Source organism: Aricia agestis, chromosome Z (assembly GCF_905147365.1).
Source record: "Aricia agestis chromosome Z, ilAriAges1.1, whole genome shotgun sequence".
Lineage (NCBI taxonomy): Eukaryota > Metazoa > Arthropoda > Insecta > Lepidoptera > Lycaenidae > Aricia > Aricia agestis.
This window is the reverse complement of record NC_056428.1, coordinates 20,866,652-20,888,249: the sequence shown is the minus strand read 5'-3', so window position 1 is coordinate 20,888,249 and position 21,598 is coordinate 20,866,652. Positions and strand designations below refer to the sequence as shown.

At 35.6% G+C, this 21,598-nt stretch overlaps 1 protein-coding gene across 5 annotated transcripts; it reads right to left on the bottom strand.

Annotated features, from left to right (window-relative positions):
- Nucleotides 1-566: 566 nt before the first annotated feature.
- LOC121739507 lies at nt 567-19,682 on the bottom strand. 5 transcript variants are annotated; one of them, XM_042132005.1, is made up of 4 exons: nt 19,453-19,682; nt 5,393-5,785; nt 1,879-2,074; nt 567-879 (listed from the first exon to the last, which is right to left on the bottom strand). In XM_042132005.1, the coding sequence occupies exons 1-4, from the start codon at nt 19,509-19,511 to the stop codon at nt 646-648; spliced, it is 882 nt and encodes a 293-aa protein (XP_041987939.1). In that variant the 5' UTR covers nt 19,512-19,682; the 3' UTR covers nt 567-645. The 5 variants fall into 5 exon arrangements, with proteins under 5 accessions (XP_041987939.1, XP_041987940.1, XP_041987941.1 ...); XM_042132006.1 differs by having other exon boundaries at nt 19,449-19,505; XM_042132007.1 differs by lacking the exon at nt 19,453-19,682 and adding an exon at nt 9,272-9,477.
- Nucleotides 19,683-21,598: the final 1,916 nt, after the last annotated feature.

Sequence of the window (21,598 nt, the reverse complement as noted above, 5' to 3'; positions counted from 1 at the left end):
TCAAGGGCCTTGCTACTTTGCACAGCAGAAATATTAAATGCTATATTGTCAGCCAGCTGTTATATATTCTGCATATAGCTTTACAGTTAAAACAAGGCCCTGTTTATAACATACAGCTCCATTCTAAGGGCCTGTTTCACCACTTTCTGATAAAGTGCCTAATAGGCTATTCACAACTTTTTTGACAGATTCTGCATACTTGATCTGTCAAGTTAATTGGTGGATAGCCTTATCAGGAAGTGGTGAAACATGCCCTTAATGTCTCAAATAGAGCACTAGATTGCTATTATAAACTGCTGAGACATTAAGAATGCAGTTGTATCTTAGAAATTGATTCATAGCAAATGGTGGATCTACGTCGTTTGGCTTAATGTCCTGTAATGTAAAGTAACCAAAACACGTAGGTCTTCTACCTGCTCATGAATAAATTTCTCTGATAGTACTATCAGAGAAGTTGAGTCATAGGCAAATGTCGGAGCTACGTAATTTGGTCGCAGTATGTCAAACCCAGCCAATGTATTTTATATACGTATTTTCGGCCTAGTATTTTTGGACACACACTGAATTGACATAACCCGACCAAATGACGTAGGCCCGTCATCTGGCTATGAATAAACTTCTCTGAAAGCACAATAAAATGGCACTTTACATGAGGACACAATCACAGCATTGCAGCGTGTAATAAAGGCATTTAATACCACAGTCCTCCTCTTCTTCATTAGCGGGTGGTGATGGACGCCGTTTATGTGGTGGCGGTGGTCTTAAGAATACGCTGTCCACATTGTCTCCAGGTTTTTCGTTTGTATGTTTCGGAGCGTTGACTATGACCTTATCATTGTCTAAGTAGTCATCAGTTTTGTCATGATCACCTGCAGCATCCTGTAAATTGATTAATCACTATTGAAATATATGTTTTTTTAAATACAGCACTAAGTGTCCTGGCAAATTAAAGTACTGGGTAAAAGTACCTTTGAGAAAGGTCCTTTAAACACATATTCTGTATTACCAAAACTTTGAATACTTTTTAACATGAACATGACATAACTTATATGTAACACTAATAGTGGAGTGCCTAGAGCAGGGGTCGGCAAGTAGTTTTAGTGGGGTCCGGATACTGTGGGAAAATTTTAACGAGGTCCAGAAAAAAGCACTCTTTAGCTTAAAATTAATTAATAAAGGCATACATATACCTATGAGCTATTTATTAATTGATACTTGGTATAAAATACATTACAATATTTTGCGGTACAAAATTTGACCATTTGCGGTCCGCCTGTTGCTGACCTCCGCCTGTTGATTTGTGGAGATATTAAAACATTTTAAAGTACTTGACAGTTTTGAGTACTTTATAATGTTTTAATATAAACACTTATCGTTACAACCCTGAAATCCTCTCAAAACCTTTTATCTTTGTCACAACGAGCGTTAATCTCTAAAAACTTTGCAAAAATCTTATAATTTTAATTAGGTTAGCAAAGCAAACTTTTTTTTTTTAAATTGTGTTTTTGGTTAATTTTTAATGTAAACAATCCGATAAGAGTCATTAAATAACAGGAACAAGAAAAAAAATATTTTACCTTGACTGGTTTCATGTGGTGAAATATTATTTTTTTATTAAATAACTAAAAAATTAAAAGCACAAAAAAAACTTTTGGTAAACTTTGCAAGTTATACTTCGTGTAAAAAAGGAAATGACACCTCGAAAACTATCCATTTAATCCATTTACTATTACAATTTTCGGAGGTTAAAACCTCTGGGCACTGCACCTTAAGGAATTCCTTAGTGTTACATATAGGTATACCATAGCAGTGAAATAGGTACCATTGCTAAGGTTAAGTGTTATGGTTCCATTCAGAGGAATACAAACATTACTATACCTTTGATTCTTCCTCATGTTTAATTAAATCTTGCTTTTCTTCAGTTCTCGTTTTGTCCGAAGACAATTCTGTAGCAGTGGCAGCCCCTGCTCCTATGACGGCCACTGAAGTACTAGCTTTACTCTCTGGTACTATTAAGCTTGTTTCTTCCTTCTTATGGTCCAAGTATGGTGCATGATTCGACTCGCCAGGCATACTTGAAAAAAATTGTTACTTGTACTTACACACAACAGCACACAAAGACACACAAAATTATAATGACAAAATAATACAGAAGACTACAAGCGCAATATAAATTCGCAACGGAACAATAATTCATCTTAAATTTCACACCGAAGTTTCACTGAACAATAGCCACTAACTCCTCTACTCATATTACCTACGATGCAATGAAAAATACCTTATAGCCATAAGATTCTCTTTCCTTTCGACTTTGCCTGCTTTTTCTATTTTCTCGACATCGGATATACGCCGCCACTTACTTATGACTGTCTCAAAATTATTGTTTTCTTGCATTTTTAAAGATCATGAAACTTTACCAGTTTTTGTTTTTTATTTGTAAACGTAAACAAATAGGTAGCAAGTACTTTAATCAAACTTTTGCTTGGTTTGAGTACGACATATGCGTAAGATAATAATATAACTTTTTTAACACTACGATTTTAAAATACTGAGTACTTTGTATTAACTTGTATCACATAAAATTATATAAAACTAAAAAAAATCTCTTTCAGTCATTTTTCAAACTTCGCTGCCATCTTTGATTTGGGTAAGGGCAGGGTAAGTGCCAGATGCAATTTTACGATTTCCCCCAAACTGATTTTTATATTTCCCCAAAATGATACGTTTTCAAAAAAAAAATCCCGAATCGCTTTGTTACAGAAAAAAAAACCGAATAAAAAATTGAAACTCCTTTTGTTCGATTTAGACTGGGTTACACCAGAGGCGTGGGTAAAGTTAAAGTTAAAGTTATGGTTATAGTTAAGGTAAATTTAACTTTAACTTTACCCTTAACTTTGCCCTGAGAAATTGACAGATGACAGCTGATCCAACAAGGTTATACATGCGCGTGGGCGGGGGCGCTGCTGGTAAAGGAGAACTGTCAAAAATTGCGGCTTTTTTATGATGACAGCGTTACTTCCTTTTTTCGCCACATGCATTTAAAACCTTGTCGAGCTCTATGGTTATAGTTAAATATGGCGTCTTGATGGCGTCCATTTTTAACTTTACCCAAAGATTTGACATTTTGCACTGTAGTCAAAGTTAAAGTTACAGTTAAAGTTAAAGTTAGTTGGTGCAATAACGCTGTCATCATACAAAAGCCGCAATTTTTGACAGTTCTCCTTTACCAGCAGCGCCCCCGCCCACGCGCTTGTATAACCTTGTTGGATCAGCTGTCATCTGTCAATTTCTCCGGGCAAAGTTAAGGGTAAAGTTAAAGTTAAATTTACCTTAACTATAACTATAACTTTAACTTTACCCACGCCTCTGGTGCAACCCAGTCTTAGTAGTTTCGATCACTCATCACTCGACAGCTAAACAGATACACAACACAGGGTCGCTCGCTCGACCAAAGAGACAATTTTTTTAAGGGGGTGACAGACGTGCGAGTAAGTACGCGTACTTATGGCTCGACAATCTTAATCGCCTGTGTGTCAGCAAAGAGCCGCGAGCCTGGGGGCATGGTAATCCACTGTGAGCGATTCTCGTGTGTCACCGACGCGAGCCGAGTAAGTTCGCGAACTTAAAACCCGCGTAATTTAAGTTCGTACGTCTGTCAGGCCTTTTACGCACTCCACCAAACAAACCAAAACAAACAACAAACCCAGCCAGAGATAGACAAGACAGAATCAGTCATAGACTAGCTAGACATTTTTTTAAATGGCTCTGAATTCTTGCATATTTGCCAGGATGTTAATCGAATGAAAAGGACGTTCGTTTCATTTGTTTGCTATGTTTTTTAGAAGTGCTAACCCCAAAAAATCCCCACAGTGCATTTATTTTCCCCAAACATTTCCCCAAAGATACTGTTTCCCCAAATTTTCGCCTAGAGTCAAATTTTTCCCCAGAATTGCGAAAAAACCCCCAATCTGGCAACCCTGGTAAGGGGAAGCGTTCTTTTACTTATTCCAGTATACTGGATTGACCAATCTGACGTCTCGGAAGTCGGGAACCAATAAAAATCTGTCAAACTGCACTGCTAGTTATACTGAAACGAGTTTCGGAACACACCGTGGAGTTGGTTGTAACTTGTATCATTGAGGTACTTAACTATAGACTGGAGAGAGTCTCATATCGATGTAAAAGCGTCAAAAGCGTGCAATGTTATGTCCTACTTACTAGGACATAACAAAGGAGTCGGTCTGCATATTTCATGTAATAAAAGTTTTAATAAAGGTTTTTAGTGGACATTTAATGCTAGATATTGTTGAGTTTTGTGGTTCCGCTAAATAATAAACCATAAGAATGGTCAAAGAATGCCTCAAACACGTGGATTTAACATTAAAAACGTAAGTTTTGAACAACGTTGTTTGGGCTTTTCAATATTTTTGTAAGCTAAAAAGATAATTTATAAGTTTATTAATCCCTTATTTGTGCTATATAAAGCATTAGTGCTAAAAATGTCACATAAATTAATAATTTGGCTATAAAAATTGCATAGCTTTCTACGTGTGTTTACGGATTCTCATCACTTTAACTATAGTTAATCGATATCATGAACTAATTGACTTTCTTTCCTGTATCATAATGTGCTTCGAAATAATCGACAAATAGAAATATTCAAGGAAATAAACGCACACTACTTGTATGAAAATAAGCACAAAATGGCCACGCGATGACGGGCTAAAGCCTAAAGAAGGTGGAAATAGTTAACTTACCCTAACTGACTGCCGCACTCAGAGTGGACCTACTTAATTCAAAATTTTGACATAATGCTCATACATTATATTCTGTCAAAATCTTCATTAAATAATTGAAGGTTAATAATTATAAAAATAAATAAGAGTGAAGCCAAACAAGTATAATTTTGTGAGTCGTGAGTCGCAGATTTTCGGTCGCGTAAATAATATCTTTTCATACAAATCGTGACTCACAAAATTACGCTCCGAGTGTGAATCAAACAGGACTTTTGTATGAAACTGAATGCAGCAGTCAGCAGAATTTCTGCCAGCCGAAATTCGGCGACTCACAATAATTACTCACAACGCTCGTTTGGCTTCACCCTTAATGTTCATTTTTATTTTTGAGGCAATTGAATATTTTTAAGGCAATAGCTATTAAAACTTTTATACTTAGGTACCTTTAAGGCAAGGGCCCGAGCGTCACGAGTTTCCCCATACAATAATGAAAAAATATGTTCGTCTTTCAGCGCTGCTACTTTCACAGTGAACTCTCTATAAGGAACATGTACACACCCTAAAGTATTATCACTTATTTTTGTTACAGCCTGTATACCTACTTACTATAATTATTTTTATTAATTTTCAGTCAATAGTAATTAAAATATACTTACAACCCGTACATGGTTGGCCTTTTTTCTGGTGATCGCTCGTTTTTGTTTGAGTTAAAACTTGCATCTTTGTATTTATTCCTTTTTTTCATTGGTAGCCATATAATTCCAAAACTCGTGGATGATTTTCCAGCCTTCGATGGAGTGAATGATGGGGGCGCATAGCTCTTTTGTGAGGTAGGCTGGAAAGTAGAAGTTTTTGGACTGGAACCAAGTTTTCCGCCGATTTTTGTACTGCTGGTGCCAATATTTCCACTGCTCGATCCTATTTTTGTACCGCTCCCCATTGAACCGCCAGGTTTTAGTTTTGACCCGCTTTTGCCAATGTGGCCAGATCCACTTTTGGCTGTGGATTGGCCAGCTTTTTTCATTATCGGCGCCAGTGCAATGTTATGTCTGAAAGAATAAAATCAACGATTAATTCTATAAGCGACGAAGACTTTGACGACCTCTGTGGCTCAGTTGGTGGGCTTTAATATTGGCCTATTGGTAGCTCAAGCCAAGGATCGCGGATTCGAATCCCGCCGACGGAACAAAAGGTTTTCAAAATTCCTGGGTCATGGATGTGTATTAAATATGTGTATAACATAATAAAAATCTTAAAATATATAATACTAGCTGTTGCCCGCGACTTCGTCCGCGTGGACTTCAGTTTATAGCGCGCGGTGTCAATAAAATTGGTGTCAAAAGCTTTTTAAAACCCTGGTACCCCTTAAATCAAAATACCCAAAACAGCCGTGTAGTGTGCACATAATATGATTTTTTTAAAATTAAACTTTTTTATACCTTTTAAAGCTTATTTAGCTTCACACAACTTAGCTGCATAATGCATTACACAACTTTAGCTTTGCCCAATAGCCAATACCCATAGGCCATTAAACTATTTAGGGTGGATTCGACCAAACTGGAGTATAATTGACATTTTATTTCATACTCTTTGAGTAACTTGGTAAAATGCAAACGATTATACCCTAGAGTAAATTAAAGGAGTAAAATTATTCTCATGATAGTTATACTCGTGTAACTTCAAGTTTGGTCGAATCGGGCCTTAGTATTTATTATTGGTAGACAGTTGTTTCTGATTTCTATGTTGGTACGTGAGTTATTTAATATCATGTATAACAATCGAAAGAATCTAAATCTTAACTCAACATGGTACCACCTCTTATAGAAATACATATGAGCAAGCGATAGCGCGATCTAGGCGACTCTTGGCGCCATCTATTCCAGTTTTTGGAACTAACTTAATTTGACCAAATTTACGCATAAACACCCCCTTACAACCCCTTTTTCCAGTAAGAAGTAGCCTATGTCCTTTCTCAGGCCTTAGACTATCTGTGTACAACATTTCATTACAATCGGTTCAGTAGTTTTGGTGCTGTTGTTTTTGAATTTCATATATAATCTAAGTTGGTAGGTGAGTTCTTAGTTAAAAACGTGTATAACAATCGAAAGAATCGAAAAACCTGGCTTGACATGGTACCACCTCTTATAGAAATACGCATGAGCAAGCAATAGCGCGATCTAGGGGACTCTTGGTGCCATCTATTTTGAGTTTTTGGAACTAACTTAATTTGACCAAATTTACGCATTTTCACCCCCTTACAACCCCCTTTTCCAGTTAAAAAGTAGCCTATGTCCTTTCTCAGGCTTTAGACTATCTGTGTACAACATTTCATTACAATCGGTTCAGTAGTTTTGGTGCTGTTGTTTTTGAATTTGATATAATCTAAGTTGGTAGGTGAGTTCTTAGTTAATAACGTGTAAAACAATCGAAAGAATCGAAAAACCTAGTTTGACATGGTACCACCTCTTATAGAAATACGCAAGAGCAAGCAATAGCGCGATCTAGGGGACTCTTGGCGCCATCTATTTTGAGTTTTTGGAACTAACTTAATTTGACCAAATTTACGCATTTTCACCCCCTTACAACCCCCTTTTCCAGTTAAAAAGTAGCCTATGTCCTTTCTCAGGCTTTAGACTATCTGTGTACAAAATTTCATTACAATCGGTTCAGTAGTTTTGGCGTGAAAGCGAGACAGACAGACAGACAGACAGACAGAGATACTTTCGCATTTATAATATTAGTATAGATTATGTATAGAAAAAAAAAGTATTAAATATATTTCCGTAACACAAGTCCTTCGGGTACTAAGCACGGGGCCAGACTTATCTGGTGTGAAGCGTCCATAGATATTATTATATCATTATTATAAACAAATCAATTATTATTATAATAAGTAGATACTAGCTGACCCCGCGAACTTCGCTTAGGTGTTTTAAGAAAGTCAATATAATTTACTACTTATTGTTTATTAAACAATTAATGCACTTATCCATATAAAAAGCAGATAAAAACCTATTTTATAAGGTAAGACGCCCATTACGATGCAATAGAACTAGTGAGAGACGAGGTTAAAAAACGGAAAATAGTGGTCCTCATCTCATTGGACATTGAGGGGGCGTTCGACAATGCATGGTGGCCACAAATTAAACTCCAGTTAAAAAAGAAAACAAACACCTGAGCAGAACCTTTGACTATTACCTAAAAGAGAGGAAGATAAAGTTTACCTACGCTGGACACACAATTACGAAGGAGACGGAGAAAGGTTGTGTCCAGGCTCAGCGGGACGACCCCCGATGTGGGATATAATAATGGACCCCCTTCTAGAAGCAGCTGAAAACCTTGAGGCACACCTCCAAGCTTTCGCGGACGACCTCGTTCTAGTCGCAGCCGGAACGGACGCCACACAGGTCCAAGATAGAGCAAGTAAGGCACTTGAGGAGATAGAGAAGTGGGGCAGAGAGAACAAACTAAAATTTGCTGCACATAAAACCCAGGCAGTAATAAAAACAAATAAAAAATCGACCAAGTGCGAGTTGGACTCGCGCGCACGAAGGGTTCCGTACCACTATATAGCAAAAAGAGGCAAAAAATTGTGTTTTTTGTATAGGAGGCCCCCCCCCCCCCCCTTAATTATTTAATTTGTTTTATTGTTATTATTAATTATTATTAAAGTACATTAATACAACTGAGTATTTTGTGAACATTTCAAGTGCCTAATGTGTTGCCGTTATTGATATGGAGGAAAAAATTGCAAAAAAAAACCTTTGTTGTATGGGAGCCCCTCATAAATAATAATCAATTTATTTTATTTTTAGCATTTATTGTTATAGCGGCAAATACACACTCTGTGAACATTTCAGAAGTCTAGCTATTAGTATAGCGGTTCTTGAGATACAGCCTGGAGACAGACAACCGGACAGACGGACTGACGGATAGATGGACAGACGGACAGACATCGAAGTTTTAGTAATAGGGTCCCGTTTTTACCCTTTGGGTACGGAACCCTGGTAAAAAATGACACACCAAAAATAACCTTCTGTGGTACAACAATAGTCTTCTCTGACCACCTAAAACTGCTCGGCCTTACCATTGACCATAAGCTCACTTTCAAAAAACACATAGAGAATGTCAATGATAAGGTCATAAACATCTACAGAAAAATATCCAGTGCCTGCAGAGCCACGTGGGGTTTGTACCCAGAGATAATAAAAGCTCTATACGAGTACACGGCTGTTGTCGAACCCAAATGCAGCAAACTAATGGGAACCGGCCATCGAGCGAAAGGACATCAGGAAAAGAGTTGACCGATTAAACCGCATGTTCACCATCTTGATGTCAAAGGCCCATCGAACAACATCCCTCATGGCCAGCTCGATGATCAGTGGCACAATTCCACTGCGCTACAGAATCGTGGAGAATGCTGAATTGTACAGAGCAAAAAGGGGCAAACCACTGACACAATTCGCGGACAGACCCATAGAACGCAGGGTCCACCCATTTGATCTCCCACACCCAGCCAAAAGAGAACCACTTACCATCGACTGGATCACTGAAGTAACCAAGCTACCAGAATCCATCCCAACCCTGTACACTGACGGCAGCAAACTGGGCGAAAAGGTGGGAGCTGCCGTCAGTTGCTGGACTAACAATAGTGAAACAAACATAGCTAAGATCAAACTGGCAGATTACTGTACCAGGCGGAACTGGCAGCCATACTAAGAGCCATACAATTACTTCCAAAAAAGAAAGCTAAGAAAGCCAACATAGTCTCTGATTCAAGATTGGCCCTCCAGATCTAAACAACATCAATCCAGTAGCAGTTGCAATTAAAGACCAAATAAGAGAAAACATCTTGGAAATCAGCTGGTACTTGATCATGGCACATATTGGCTTGGAGGGGAACGGGAGATCCGACCACCTTGCCAAAAAGGCTACGAAAGCCAAAACAGCTCCGGCATACGACGCAGTCCCAATAAGCGCGGTGAAATACTACATAAGGCAATCCACTGTAGACAAATATCAGCAATAATACAACGAAGAAAGATCAGGCAAAACAATACAATTATTCTTCGAATACCTAAAAGAATCTCACAAGATACTCTCCAAAATAAACAAAGACAACATTGCAACCCAATGACTTACTGGATACGGCGGATTTGAAGAGTACCCTGAGAGGTTCAAAATAAAGCAAAACAGCCAATTATGTACCATAGAGGAAATTGATTCTTAGGCAGTTGACAGACCAACGTCATTTGGTCGGATCATATCAATTTCATGTAAATTATTGTGATCTATCGGCTGGGCTTGACATAACGCGATCCAACTACGTAGATCCCCCATCTGCCTAGAAATCAACTTCTCTGATACTTAATAGTACATGCGACAATACATCCATACAAGCAGCGATGCACTGCTTAGTAGACTGCCGTATATTCGAAGTAATACGCTGGGAGACTAACCAAAAACTAGACATAGACATAAAAAGAGATAACATAAAAGAAATTATGAAAACAGACAGACACAGATATTTATGGTAATAGGTATAGGCATACAATATTGTCTACAAAGCGTACACTCATGCATATTATGAGAAATACAACTTTTTTAATTGTATTTTAAAAACGGTGACTTGTATGAAAAAAGTATTATTTCATTTTTGTAGACAATTTTATGGCCTACAAATTTTATCTAAGGTATTTTTATGAAAAATCTTACGGTTTCGCCAAAAATTGTGAAAAACTAATTTTTTGGACCTTTGACCTTGAATAAAAAATTTAGCACACAATATGATTTATTATTGGGGACTTTCATTCGTAATCACATTCTTAACAATATTGCCGATTTTCAGCTTGGTGCGAATTTATGCAAGGTTACAGGAGAATTTTGGTCTAAGTTGACTGGGGTGATTAGATTTTTGTATTTTTGTATCCGATCAGTATTTTTAATTGGCAAAGTGCATAATTTCTGTGGTCAGTAGGTAAAAATCAATAGGTACCGTACTAAAATCACAAGAATTTTGACAAGGTAATGGCCTGGGTAAGGTACAAAAATAATAATGAATATCCTGTCGTACATCCGGACATTAGACAACAGCTGTTAGATATTATGGCTTCAATATTATATTCTGGGAATCGCCATAGTGACGGAAAACTGAACATATGTAAGATGTACCATCGAGGAAATTGATTCCTAGGCAATTGACAGACCAACGTCATTCGGTCGGATCATGTCAATATAATGTTAATTGTGATCTGTTGGTTGGATTTGACGTAACGCGACCAAACTACGTAGGTCCCCCATCTGCCTAGGAATCAACTTCTCTGTAAGTACCTATTAGGTCTACCAGAATCTGATGGCAAAAAGTGAGAAAAGAAATTGACTCTAGCAATACGGGTAATTGGAATAAAACATTTTGATCCTTTTTGGGTTCTGTAGTCAACAATTTATCCTTATAGTTAAACCCTTCTAGTTTCGGTCTGTCCGTCCGTCGGTCTGTCCGTCTGTCTGTCCGTCTGTCTGTCCGTCTGCCTGTCCGTCTGTCTGTCTGTCTGTCCGCGGTTTTGCTCAGAGACTATAGGACCTACATAGCTGTAATTTGGTATGAATGCACACATTAATGATTCCGACAAAATGGTACATGAAATCTTAAAAAAATATTTTTTATGGTACCTCACCACAAAAAATAATTCATCCCCGCTTGATGTGTATGTAACACATCATTGATGTGTATGTAACACATCAAGCGGGGATGAATTATTTTTTTCGCGTCCACTCCATCGTGTGGGGTGTCGTTGGATAGATTTTTAAAAAATACTATGAGTATTTATAGATCATTTTCCGATTTAGGGATCCGTTTGTGAAATATTAAGTTTTAAAGTGGAAAAAATTGAAGAGCTTGCTTCTGGAAATGTGAAAAAAAATTATTTTGGGGTGATTTTAATATAAATATTTTAGACAATAATTCGACCACTGTTAGATTTACTTCTTTGTTAAAATCATGTAATTTGACATACTTGTTTTTTGAACCCACAAGGATCAGTGGCAACTCTGCTACATGCATTGATAATATTTTTACCAATTTAGACCCCTTAAATAAAGAAGTGATAAACATACTAAGCTCTGATCACTGTGGACAGCGAGCTATTTTCCCCATGAATAAAAATTTCAAAAAAGTATGTAAAAACAAACATACTTGTATCCCAATTAATGATAAACGTATTGAGAGGTTTAGGGGTGAAATTATATCTAAGATTGGAAATTTAGAATATCATAGTAGCCCTGATATGACATTTGGTAAACTTTTCAAATTAATTAAAAACAATTTTGATACCACCTTCACCTCTAAAACAGTTGGCAAAAATAATAAGAGTAAATTTAGTGAATGGGCTACACCAGGTATTATGAAAAGCAGATTAAAATTGTATAATCTTTATAATGAAAGAACTGTAAATCAAAGTGAACACTTTAAAAACTATGTAAGATTATATTCTAAAATATTTAAGCAAGTTGCAAGGCTGCAAAATCTATTCAAATTAGAAATAAAATTAAGAATTCAAAAAATAAAGTAAAGACAACATGGCAAATAATAGCAAGTGAAACTGGAAGAGTCGCCAGTCACAACTCAGATTTTAAATTAAATATAGATAACAAAAATATAACTTCCGACAATGATGTTGCGACTGCTTTTGAGAAATTTTTTGCTGACATTCTAGTTTCGATTACAAGAAACTTAAAGGAATAAATAAAAATAAATAAAAATTGTTTTATTTCTGAATAAATTTGAATCAAATATTTTCAGAATGTTGAACTACATGTTGCCTACCACCGGTTCGGGAACTAACCCGGCGAGAAGAACCGGCGTAAGAAACTCGCACGGGGCCACTTTTTAGTAAAAAAGTGGAAAATTTGTCTTTTAAAAAAATAAAATTTACAATGTAAATAACTTAATCTATACAATATGAATACACAATTGTAAGTCACATATAATAAATGTAGAAGCAGCCTTGCAAGCAGCCATCCTACTCCCAAGATGTGCTATCGTTTAGGAAATCTTTGACCGTATAGTAGGCTTTGGCACACAAACGTTCTTTAATTACTTTTTTAAATTTATTAATTGATAGATTTTGAACGTTTTCCGGGATTTTATTGTAAAGGCGTATACATTGACCTTTAAAAGATTTACTTATTTTGCTAAGTCTGATCACTGGTATTTCCAGCTTGTGCCTATTTCTAGTGTTTCTACCGTGACTATCACTTTTAGTTTTAAATTTAGTTAAATTCTTTCTAACATACAATACATTATCCAAAATGTATTGAGAAGCAACAGTTAGAATACCAATTTCTTTAAACTTTTCTCTCAGAGATTCAAAAGCTGACATTTTATAAATTGAGCGTATAGCTCGCTTCTGCAGCACAAAAATTGTATTGATGTCGGCAGCGTTTCCCCATAAAAGGATACCATAAGACATTCTGCTGTGAAAATAACTAAAAAAACTAGTCTTGCCGTGTCTTCATCAGAAATTTCCCTAATTTTTCTGACTGCATATGCTGCAGAACTGAGCTTACCTGCAAGATTAGCAATATGAGGACCCCACTGTAATTTACTATCTAATGTAATGCCTAAGAATATAGTGGAGTCCACCAAATTCATTTTCTCATCATTTAATAGTAAATTGGTTTGAACTTGCCTAACATTGGGCAAAGTAAATTTTAAACATTTGGTTTTCTTAGAGTTTAAAAGTAAGTTATTAACATTAAACCAATGTACTATTTTTGAGAGAGCACTATTTACCTCGTCGTAATTTGACTGCCGTCGCTTCACTTTAAAAATAAGTGAAGTGTCATCAGCAAAAAGTACTATCTCATTATCCTTAACTAGATAAGGTAAGTCATTAATGTAGATGAGAAAAAGAAATGGTCCTAAAATGGATCCCTGTGGTACACCTAATTCTATTTTGGTCCCATTGGATCTTTTACTATTAACTTCAACCCTTTGAGTCCTATTTTTGAGGTAAGAAGTCAAAAGGCTGAGTGCTGAGTCCCTTATGCCATAGTGGTGCAATTTTTTGACTAAAGTAGCATGCTCGACACAGTCAAATACCTTAGAGAGGTCACAAAAAATACCTAAGGCATCCTGTGACTCCTCCCAAGCTTCAAATATGCTACAAAGAAGACCTATACCAGCATCCGTTGTGGAACGACCCTTAGTAAAACCGTATTGGTTATTGTGTAATAAATTATTTAAATTAAAATGTAACAGTAATTGCTGTAAAATTATTTTTTCAAATATTTTACTAAGAGTCGGTAAAATCGAAATAGGCCGGTAATTAGTCGGATCTGATTTAATTCCCGCTTTAAATAAAGGTACGACCTTACTGTGCTTCATTAAGTCAGGAAAAACACCACTCTTAATGCAGTCATTGAAAATTATTGCCAGATGAGGAGCTATGATGTCAATTATCGATTTAATAATTTTTGTAGACATGCCCCAGAGATCAGTAGTATTTTTAATATTCAACAATTTAAAGGTATCAATAATATCTCTAGGTTTAAAGGACTCACCTGATGATGCTCTATTGTTACTTAAAGAAAATTTAAATGAATGTGATATCGATTTTAGATTTAAAGAAGTAGGTCCTCAAGACATTATAAAAACTTTTAATTTATTAAATATTAAGAACACTACCGACTTGTGGGGCCTATCAATGAAAGTTATTAAATCTATAATCGATGTTATCGCGCCCTACTTAGCGACTATTTTTAATGATTGTATAAAAAGTGGCATATTTCTTGATCTAATGAAACACAGTAAAGTTTTACCTCTTTTTAAATCTGGTAGTAAGTCGGACCCATAATTTCCGACCTATATCTATCTTACACAGATTGAGTAAAATTTATGAAAAGATAATACTGAATCAATTAATAACGCACTTTAATATAAATAATATTTTACATAATAAACAATTTGGATTTACAAAGGGACGGTCTACTACAGACGCAGGCGTTGAATTGATCAGTAGTATTTTTAATGCCTGGGAGGCGTCGCAGGATGCTCTAGGAGTTTTTTGCGATCTCTCAAAGGCTTTTGACTGCGTGCAACACAAAACATTGGTCAGGAAACTCTGTCACTATGGCATAAAAGGCACAGCACTTGCCCTCCTAAAATCGTACTTGTCAAACAGAACTCAGAGGGTTGAGATAAATGGTAAAAAATCTGCTGGTGCTAAAATTGAAATAGGGGTCCCACAGGGGTCTATTATAGGACCCTTCCTATTTCTTATTTATATAAATGACCTGCCATTCTTAATCAAAGATAAACATGGGATAGTATTATTTGCTGATGATACATCGCTTACATTCAATATCAAACGGCTTAATGCGTGTTATGAGTTATGACGAAGTAAATAATGCTCTCTCAAAGATTGTACATTGGTTCAGCGTTAATAATATTTTACTCAATAGTAAAAAAAACCAAATGTATTAAATTCACACTGCCCAATGTAAGGCAAACGGAAACCAATGTGCTCTTAAATGGTGATACTATGGAACTAGTGGATACAGCTGTATTTTTAGGTATAACACTAGATTCCAAGCTTCAGTGGGGCCCTCATATTGCTGGGTTGGCCGACAGACTCAGTTCAGCAGCATATTCAGTAAGTAAGATAAGACAATTTTCTGATGAAACAACAGCACGTCTAGTGTATTTTAGTTACTTTCATAGTATTATGTCCTACGGCATTTTGCTGTAGGGCAATGCTGCAGATATAAATACAATTTTTGTGCTGCAGAAGCGAGCTGTTCGGGCAATCTATAAGCTAGCCCGTAATACTTCACTTAGAGAAAAATTTAAGGAAACTGGAATCTTAACTGTTGCTTCTCAATATGTCCTATCAAATGTATTATATGTTAAAAAGAATATATATGAATTCAAGAAAAAATGTGATACCCATGGGAGAAATACTCGTAATAAACCTAAGCTTGAAATTCCGGTTACTAGACTTACTAAAGTCAAAAATTCTTTTAAAGGTCAATGTATACGCCTTTATAATAAAATCCCAGAAAACGTTCAAAATCTGTCAATTAATAAATTTAAAAAAGTTGTTAAAGAACGTTTGTGTACCAAAGCATACTATAAGGTTACTGATTTCATGAATGATAGTACACCGTGGGAATAAGGTCGCCCCCTGCAGAGCTGTTTCTGTATATTATTTTATTGTAATATTGTACACTGGTTGTATTTAGTTTTTTTATTTCTTATTTAGTCATAATGACATTGTAATTTTCCATCTTTTTGGTAAAAGATGGCCCCCTGCGAGTTTCTTACGCCGGTTCTGCTCGCCGGTTTAGTTCCCGAACCGGTGGTAGGCCCCAGTAGCAACAACGTTCGGAAAACGTTTGAAAAAACTTATTCTGAATAAAAATTTTTGACTTTGACTTTGACTTCACGGGAGTATTAAATATGCTTAATTTAAAAGGAAAACTATCACGGCTAGACTTCAAAAGTTTTTGAGTTATAGTCGATCAACTAAAAAAATTTATTCGGCGAAGTATAAAGGCACTTTTCGTTCAAATTCCTTTGAACGTAACTCAGATGCTGTTGTTAGTAGTGTAAAACACGTTTTAAATGTACATTCATTGACCATACAAAAATTATCAAAAACTAGCGATACTACGGAACCTTATATTGCGCGTGGCCCGGCACGCACTTGGCCGGTTTTTTCCTTGTAGCGGCTGATTCTGTGTGTGAAACATATTTTATCCAATATTCAAGTATATTTTTTGAAAATCTACCATCAAAATTTGCCATTGAGGTAGAAAATTAAGCTCATAATATTCCAGTCGCCTATGGATTATCAAATAAAATAAAATTATACTTAATAATGATCTACAATTATGAATACATAATATAAATTTTGTGGAATAGATGGTGTTCGCTTTACACTTTTACCGTTTAACCAGAATATGAACGGAAAAACGTACTTTTTTCCGGGATTAATATGCGAGAAACCAGTATTAGAGCAATAAAGAGTGGCCACATGTCTGATGTCTGACTCTGATAGGTTACAGTTATAAGTTGTTATTGTTTGTTTGTTATTTTTATGTTTTTTATAGAATATAAATCAGGGGTTAAACGAGCAAATGATGGAAACCAACGACCGTCGCCGATAGACACTCGCAAGATCAGGAGAATTACAGGTGTGTTGCCGGCCTTTGTTTTTGACCTTTTTGTGCACAATAAAGTTTAAGTTTGTTGGTTTGAAAGTCAGTTTTAGGTTTCTTTAAAGATTTTGTTCAAAATTCGCGAGTAAGTAATTTGAGCAAGCGTGAAACAAAACCAGTAACCTTCGTAACCAAAGACACAAAACATCTGGCGCGTGATGGTAACAAGGATATTTTATACACGATCAATCAACAAGGCGATTTCTCAAAGACATCCTCATGACTTTTAAACCGACTTCTAAAAAGGAAGAGGTTATATTATGTGCGGCTGTGGATATGTTTTTTAAAACCGATTATCAAAATGTTTATTTTGTTGTATTAGGTTTCACTCCAATTTTATGTTTACAAAAGCGATGATGGGATCCATGACTAATCGAGGAAACTCCTCAAAATTTATATAAAAAGCTGATAATATGGTGACTTTGGTTTAATGAGAAGTATCCTAAGCATATACTACTAGAAAGTAAGATTTTGCACCAAGGTATACTATGGCAGTAGTATGGTAGTTTTAATATCAGGTTTTCATTTCAAAGTATTGCGCCCTAGTACAAGCAGAAAATACTTACAAGTATAAAAGTGCGTGCTTAGGCGCGAAGTTGAAACACAAAACATGATGAAAATACTTACCTACATAGGGAAACAATCTACATTATAATATGAATTAGAAACACAATCGCATTTATGAGTAAAAAAATACTTCGTGCTTGAAAGTATTTTTATTTATTTACACGATTTTTCTCCTTATTCACATACAATTTTAAGCATTATGACGAAATTATTTCCCAGTAGCAACGTTGAGCTTTTTTAAACTTTTTTAAACCTTTTTAAACTTTTCTATGTGGCGCTTGGCCACACAAAATGTGACAAATCACAAAAAAATTGCTCTTTCAGCGCTGCTACTTTGTTACACCCTGTTTAAAGAATCATAGATACACATTACAAACCATAAAATATAATAAATTTTAGGGTGTGTATCTATGATTCCTTTTTGAACTTTGTTTTGTTACATCCTGTGTAAAGATCAATACTTCCATACTAAGACCTATTTTAAATGCGAACGTGTGTCTGTTTGTCTGTGTGTCTGTTAACTCTTCACGCCCAAACCGCTGAACCTATATCGCTGGTTTTAGAGATACTTTGAGGAAAGGATATAGGATACTTTTTATCCCAGAGATGTTTAAGGTTATACATATAGACGATTATGGCGCAGCGAAGCTGTTGCGTGCGTCATAATTATAGTTCTTTATAAAACTCGAACCAACTTATGGTGATTTAACTAATCTTTGACGCCCATAAAGGGACAAAATGTGAAGTGCAAGATGAGTGGTGTTATTGTGTGATAATAACTCATTCAACGTTATCACTAATTGCATGTTATCTGCAAACGTGATTTCACTTTAATTATAATATTACGCACTTCTGAGCCGAGTCTTCTCGGTAGAGAGGAAACATAATATTATGTAAAATCGAATTATAATGGTCAAATACCAAAATATTGGCACTTTAGTTTATATTAAACCTACTTTACACTATAGAATATACCTTTTGTTGGCTTTCCTACTATTTTATAATGAAAAAAAAATAATTAAGGTGCTTATAATAATAAGATGACTGCCAACTATGGGGTAGTTAGCTCTACATGTTTAAAGGAAAATGAAGAACACAGAAAACAATTGAGATATAATCTCAATGCAGAATGAGAATGAGCCGAATGATGAAAAAGAACCATTCTTATAGGCAAAATTAAAAAAACATTCGGGGGTGGGCCAAAATCATTCTGGGGTGGGCTGTGCGGACTGTGCCCATTTGACTCTTAGGCTCTTAATATTTGGGGTCTCCTCTCTCTCTGGGGAGGCTAAAGAGTAGGAAATTCAGAGAATAATATTTTCTTAGCATATCCTGAGTTTTTCTCTATAGTAGGTATATAATATAAGTATATTGTAAACCAGACAAACGAGAATAAAAAATCAGCCCGCAAGAATCGAGGCAGAATCTTAATTTTTCCACTCTCGCATAACTTGAAGAAAATAGATTATCCCTTATATAATGTCTACTTACTTATATTACTTATAATATTTTAAATAACAAAGTATACAAAATAAACGTACATCATTAATTGTAGCATAATACTATAAAAGTGAAAAAGCTTATTTTGCTTAATACAGTATTTAAATATGAGAAGTACAATCGCAAGCATAATATATACCTACGCAAATTCGCAAAGCGATGAAAACATGACCTTATAAAATATTTAAATATAAAAATATATTAAAATTTAAAATTAAAAAACATAAACATTTCATATTCACATTTTGGAGCAATCTCTGCGACTGCGCATTCCAAAAATATAAATATCATAAATAACTGTTCTTCATCTCAAACACAACTAACAGTTTGGCTCAAGTCTCAAGTCTCAACTAAATCTGAATAATATTTAAGACGATATATTATTTTAATATATTTTTAAACAGTATAGACGTTGTAATTGAATACTCACTTTCTTTTTTTTAAAACTCGTTTGATTAGAAAATCCAAAGCACATAAAACGTGTACCATACACCGTATTCACATCGAAACTGGTAATTTATGCTATGTAACATACACGTTAACATATATCACGCTATCGATTATGGACTCTGTTAATAGGTGATAGAGCTGAATATTACTTTTGGGTCATCCACTTTCATATTTCGAGGCATTCCTCGTTATGATGTCACTTATTATAGACCTTATAGGTCAGCGGAGTCACAGTTATTGAACATAATAGGTCTGACATTGGTTGTGACGCGTGAACTCTATGTCTGTATATACGTATGTATATGTGTACTATCAGAGAAGTTGACTTCTAGGCAGATGGGGGAACTACGTAGTTTGTTCGCGTTCTAGGCGTTCTTTAAATCAGACCGTAACGCGACGCGTAGATGCATTTCTAAATTTGTACTGAATTGACAGATTTCAAATGCGCGAGACGTCGCAGATTTGTCAAATCCATACAAACTTAGAAATGCATCCATGCGTCACGTGGCGGTCTGAATTGACCCTAACGTCAAACCTAGCCGACAGTTCACAATTAACATTAAATTGACAATATTATGATCCGACCAAACGACGTAGGTCTGTAACTGTCTAGGAATCAATTTCCTCGATCGTACTTAAAGATCTAGGTTCTAGAAATCTACAACGAAGCCGGAATGTTAATAGGCCTGTGCGTAAACCATATGGTGACTTACTTGTATAATATTATTTAATCGCCTACTATTATGTGATTCTCCGTTTAAACATACTAATTTTAAAGATGTGTCTGTCTATTCACATTTCACACTAAAAACCGCTGAATAGATTTTTATAACATTTGCTCAAAATAGGATAGTTTTTGGAAGTAATTTAAAAAACTGTTCCAGAGTACTTAACTAATTTTTGCGCAATACGAAGAACTGCAAAAAACGTCTAGTTTAGGTTTAGCCCGATCGCATAGCTATTACTCGTACTAAAATTACGAGTCTAGACTTTAGGCTACATTTATTTTTTTACACAGTAACACTATACTCCAAAGAGTTAATGGTATCTAACTGTCAGTCAGAAGCGTAGCGTGCCTTCGCGGGGCCCCGTATAATAATTTGTTTGGGGCCCTCAGAAAGATAAATCAAGTAACTTACGCACGTTAGTGGCCTAGTGGCCTGGGGGCCCCGTATGATTCATACGGGAAACATGGCGGTATAACTTATACGCCCCTGCTGTCAGTCATGCTTTTTGAACCGAGACAACTAATTGGCGCTTTAAAGTTGAGTAGTGAGTCCTCTAGAAAGTGGAGAACTTCAGTAATAATACATGATGTTTAACATGACTGTATGTCTGTTCATCACTTATGAATGATCACAGAATAGGTCATACTCCTGCAATGTTTTAACGCTAGAGTCAGAACCACATAGACTGTTAATACAAAAAGTTTTGTTCGACGTTTGACAATGCTTCTGTCAATATTCTGATAGGATGTGTACCAAATAAAAGAGGATATTACAAACTTGATGTGCACAACATGTAGGATTTTGGTTCTTAAAAAATAAAAATAAAAAATGTTTTATTTCTGAGTAAATTTGAATCAAATTTTTTCAGAATGTCTACCTGATGCCTACCACCGGCTCGGGAACTACCCCGGCGAGAAGAACCGGCGTAAGAAGCTCGCACGGGTTCCTCTTTTTACCAAAAAAGGGAGAGAAAAATTATTCTTTTAAAATAAAGTTTACAATTTTGTAACTTAATATTATATACAATGTCAACATACATAATTGTAAGCCATAATATAATAATGTAGAAGTAGCCTTGCAAAAGCCATCCTACTCCCAAGATGTGCCATCTTCTATGAAATCTTATAATAAGCTTTGGCACACAAACGCTCTTTGACTACTTTTTTAAATTTATTAATGGAAAGATTTTGAACGTTTTCTGGGATTTTATTGTAAAGGCGTATACATTGACCTTTAAAAGATTTACTGACTTTACTAAGTCTGATCACTGGCATGTCCAGCTTGTGCTTATTTCTAGTATTTCTACAGTGAATGTCACTTTTAACTTTAAATTTATTTATATTTTTTCGATTGTTCGATTGTTTACTTAGTGTATAATATTATGCTATAGCATCCTCT

Coding starts and splice junctions, on each gene's coding strand:
- LOC121739507 (XM_042132005.1), bottom strand. CDS start 19,511: ATGGTACACGTTTTATGTGCTTTGGATTTTCTAATCAAACGAGTTTTA. Junction 2,075..5,392: donor AGGCCAACCATGTACGGGTT/GTAAGTATATTT, acceptor ATTTTTTTCAAG/TATGCCTGGCGAGTCGAATC. Junction 880..1,878: donor AACATGAGGAAGAATCAAAG/GTATAGTAATGT, acceptor ATCAATTTACAG/GATGCTGCAGGTGATCATGA.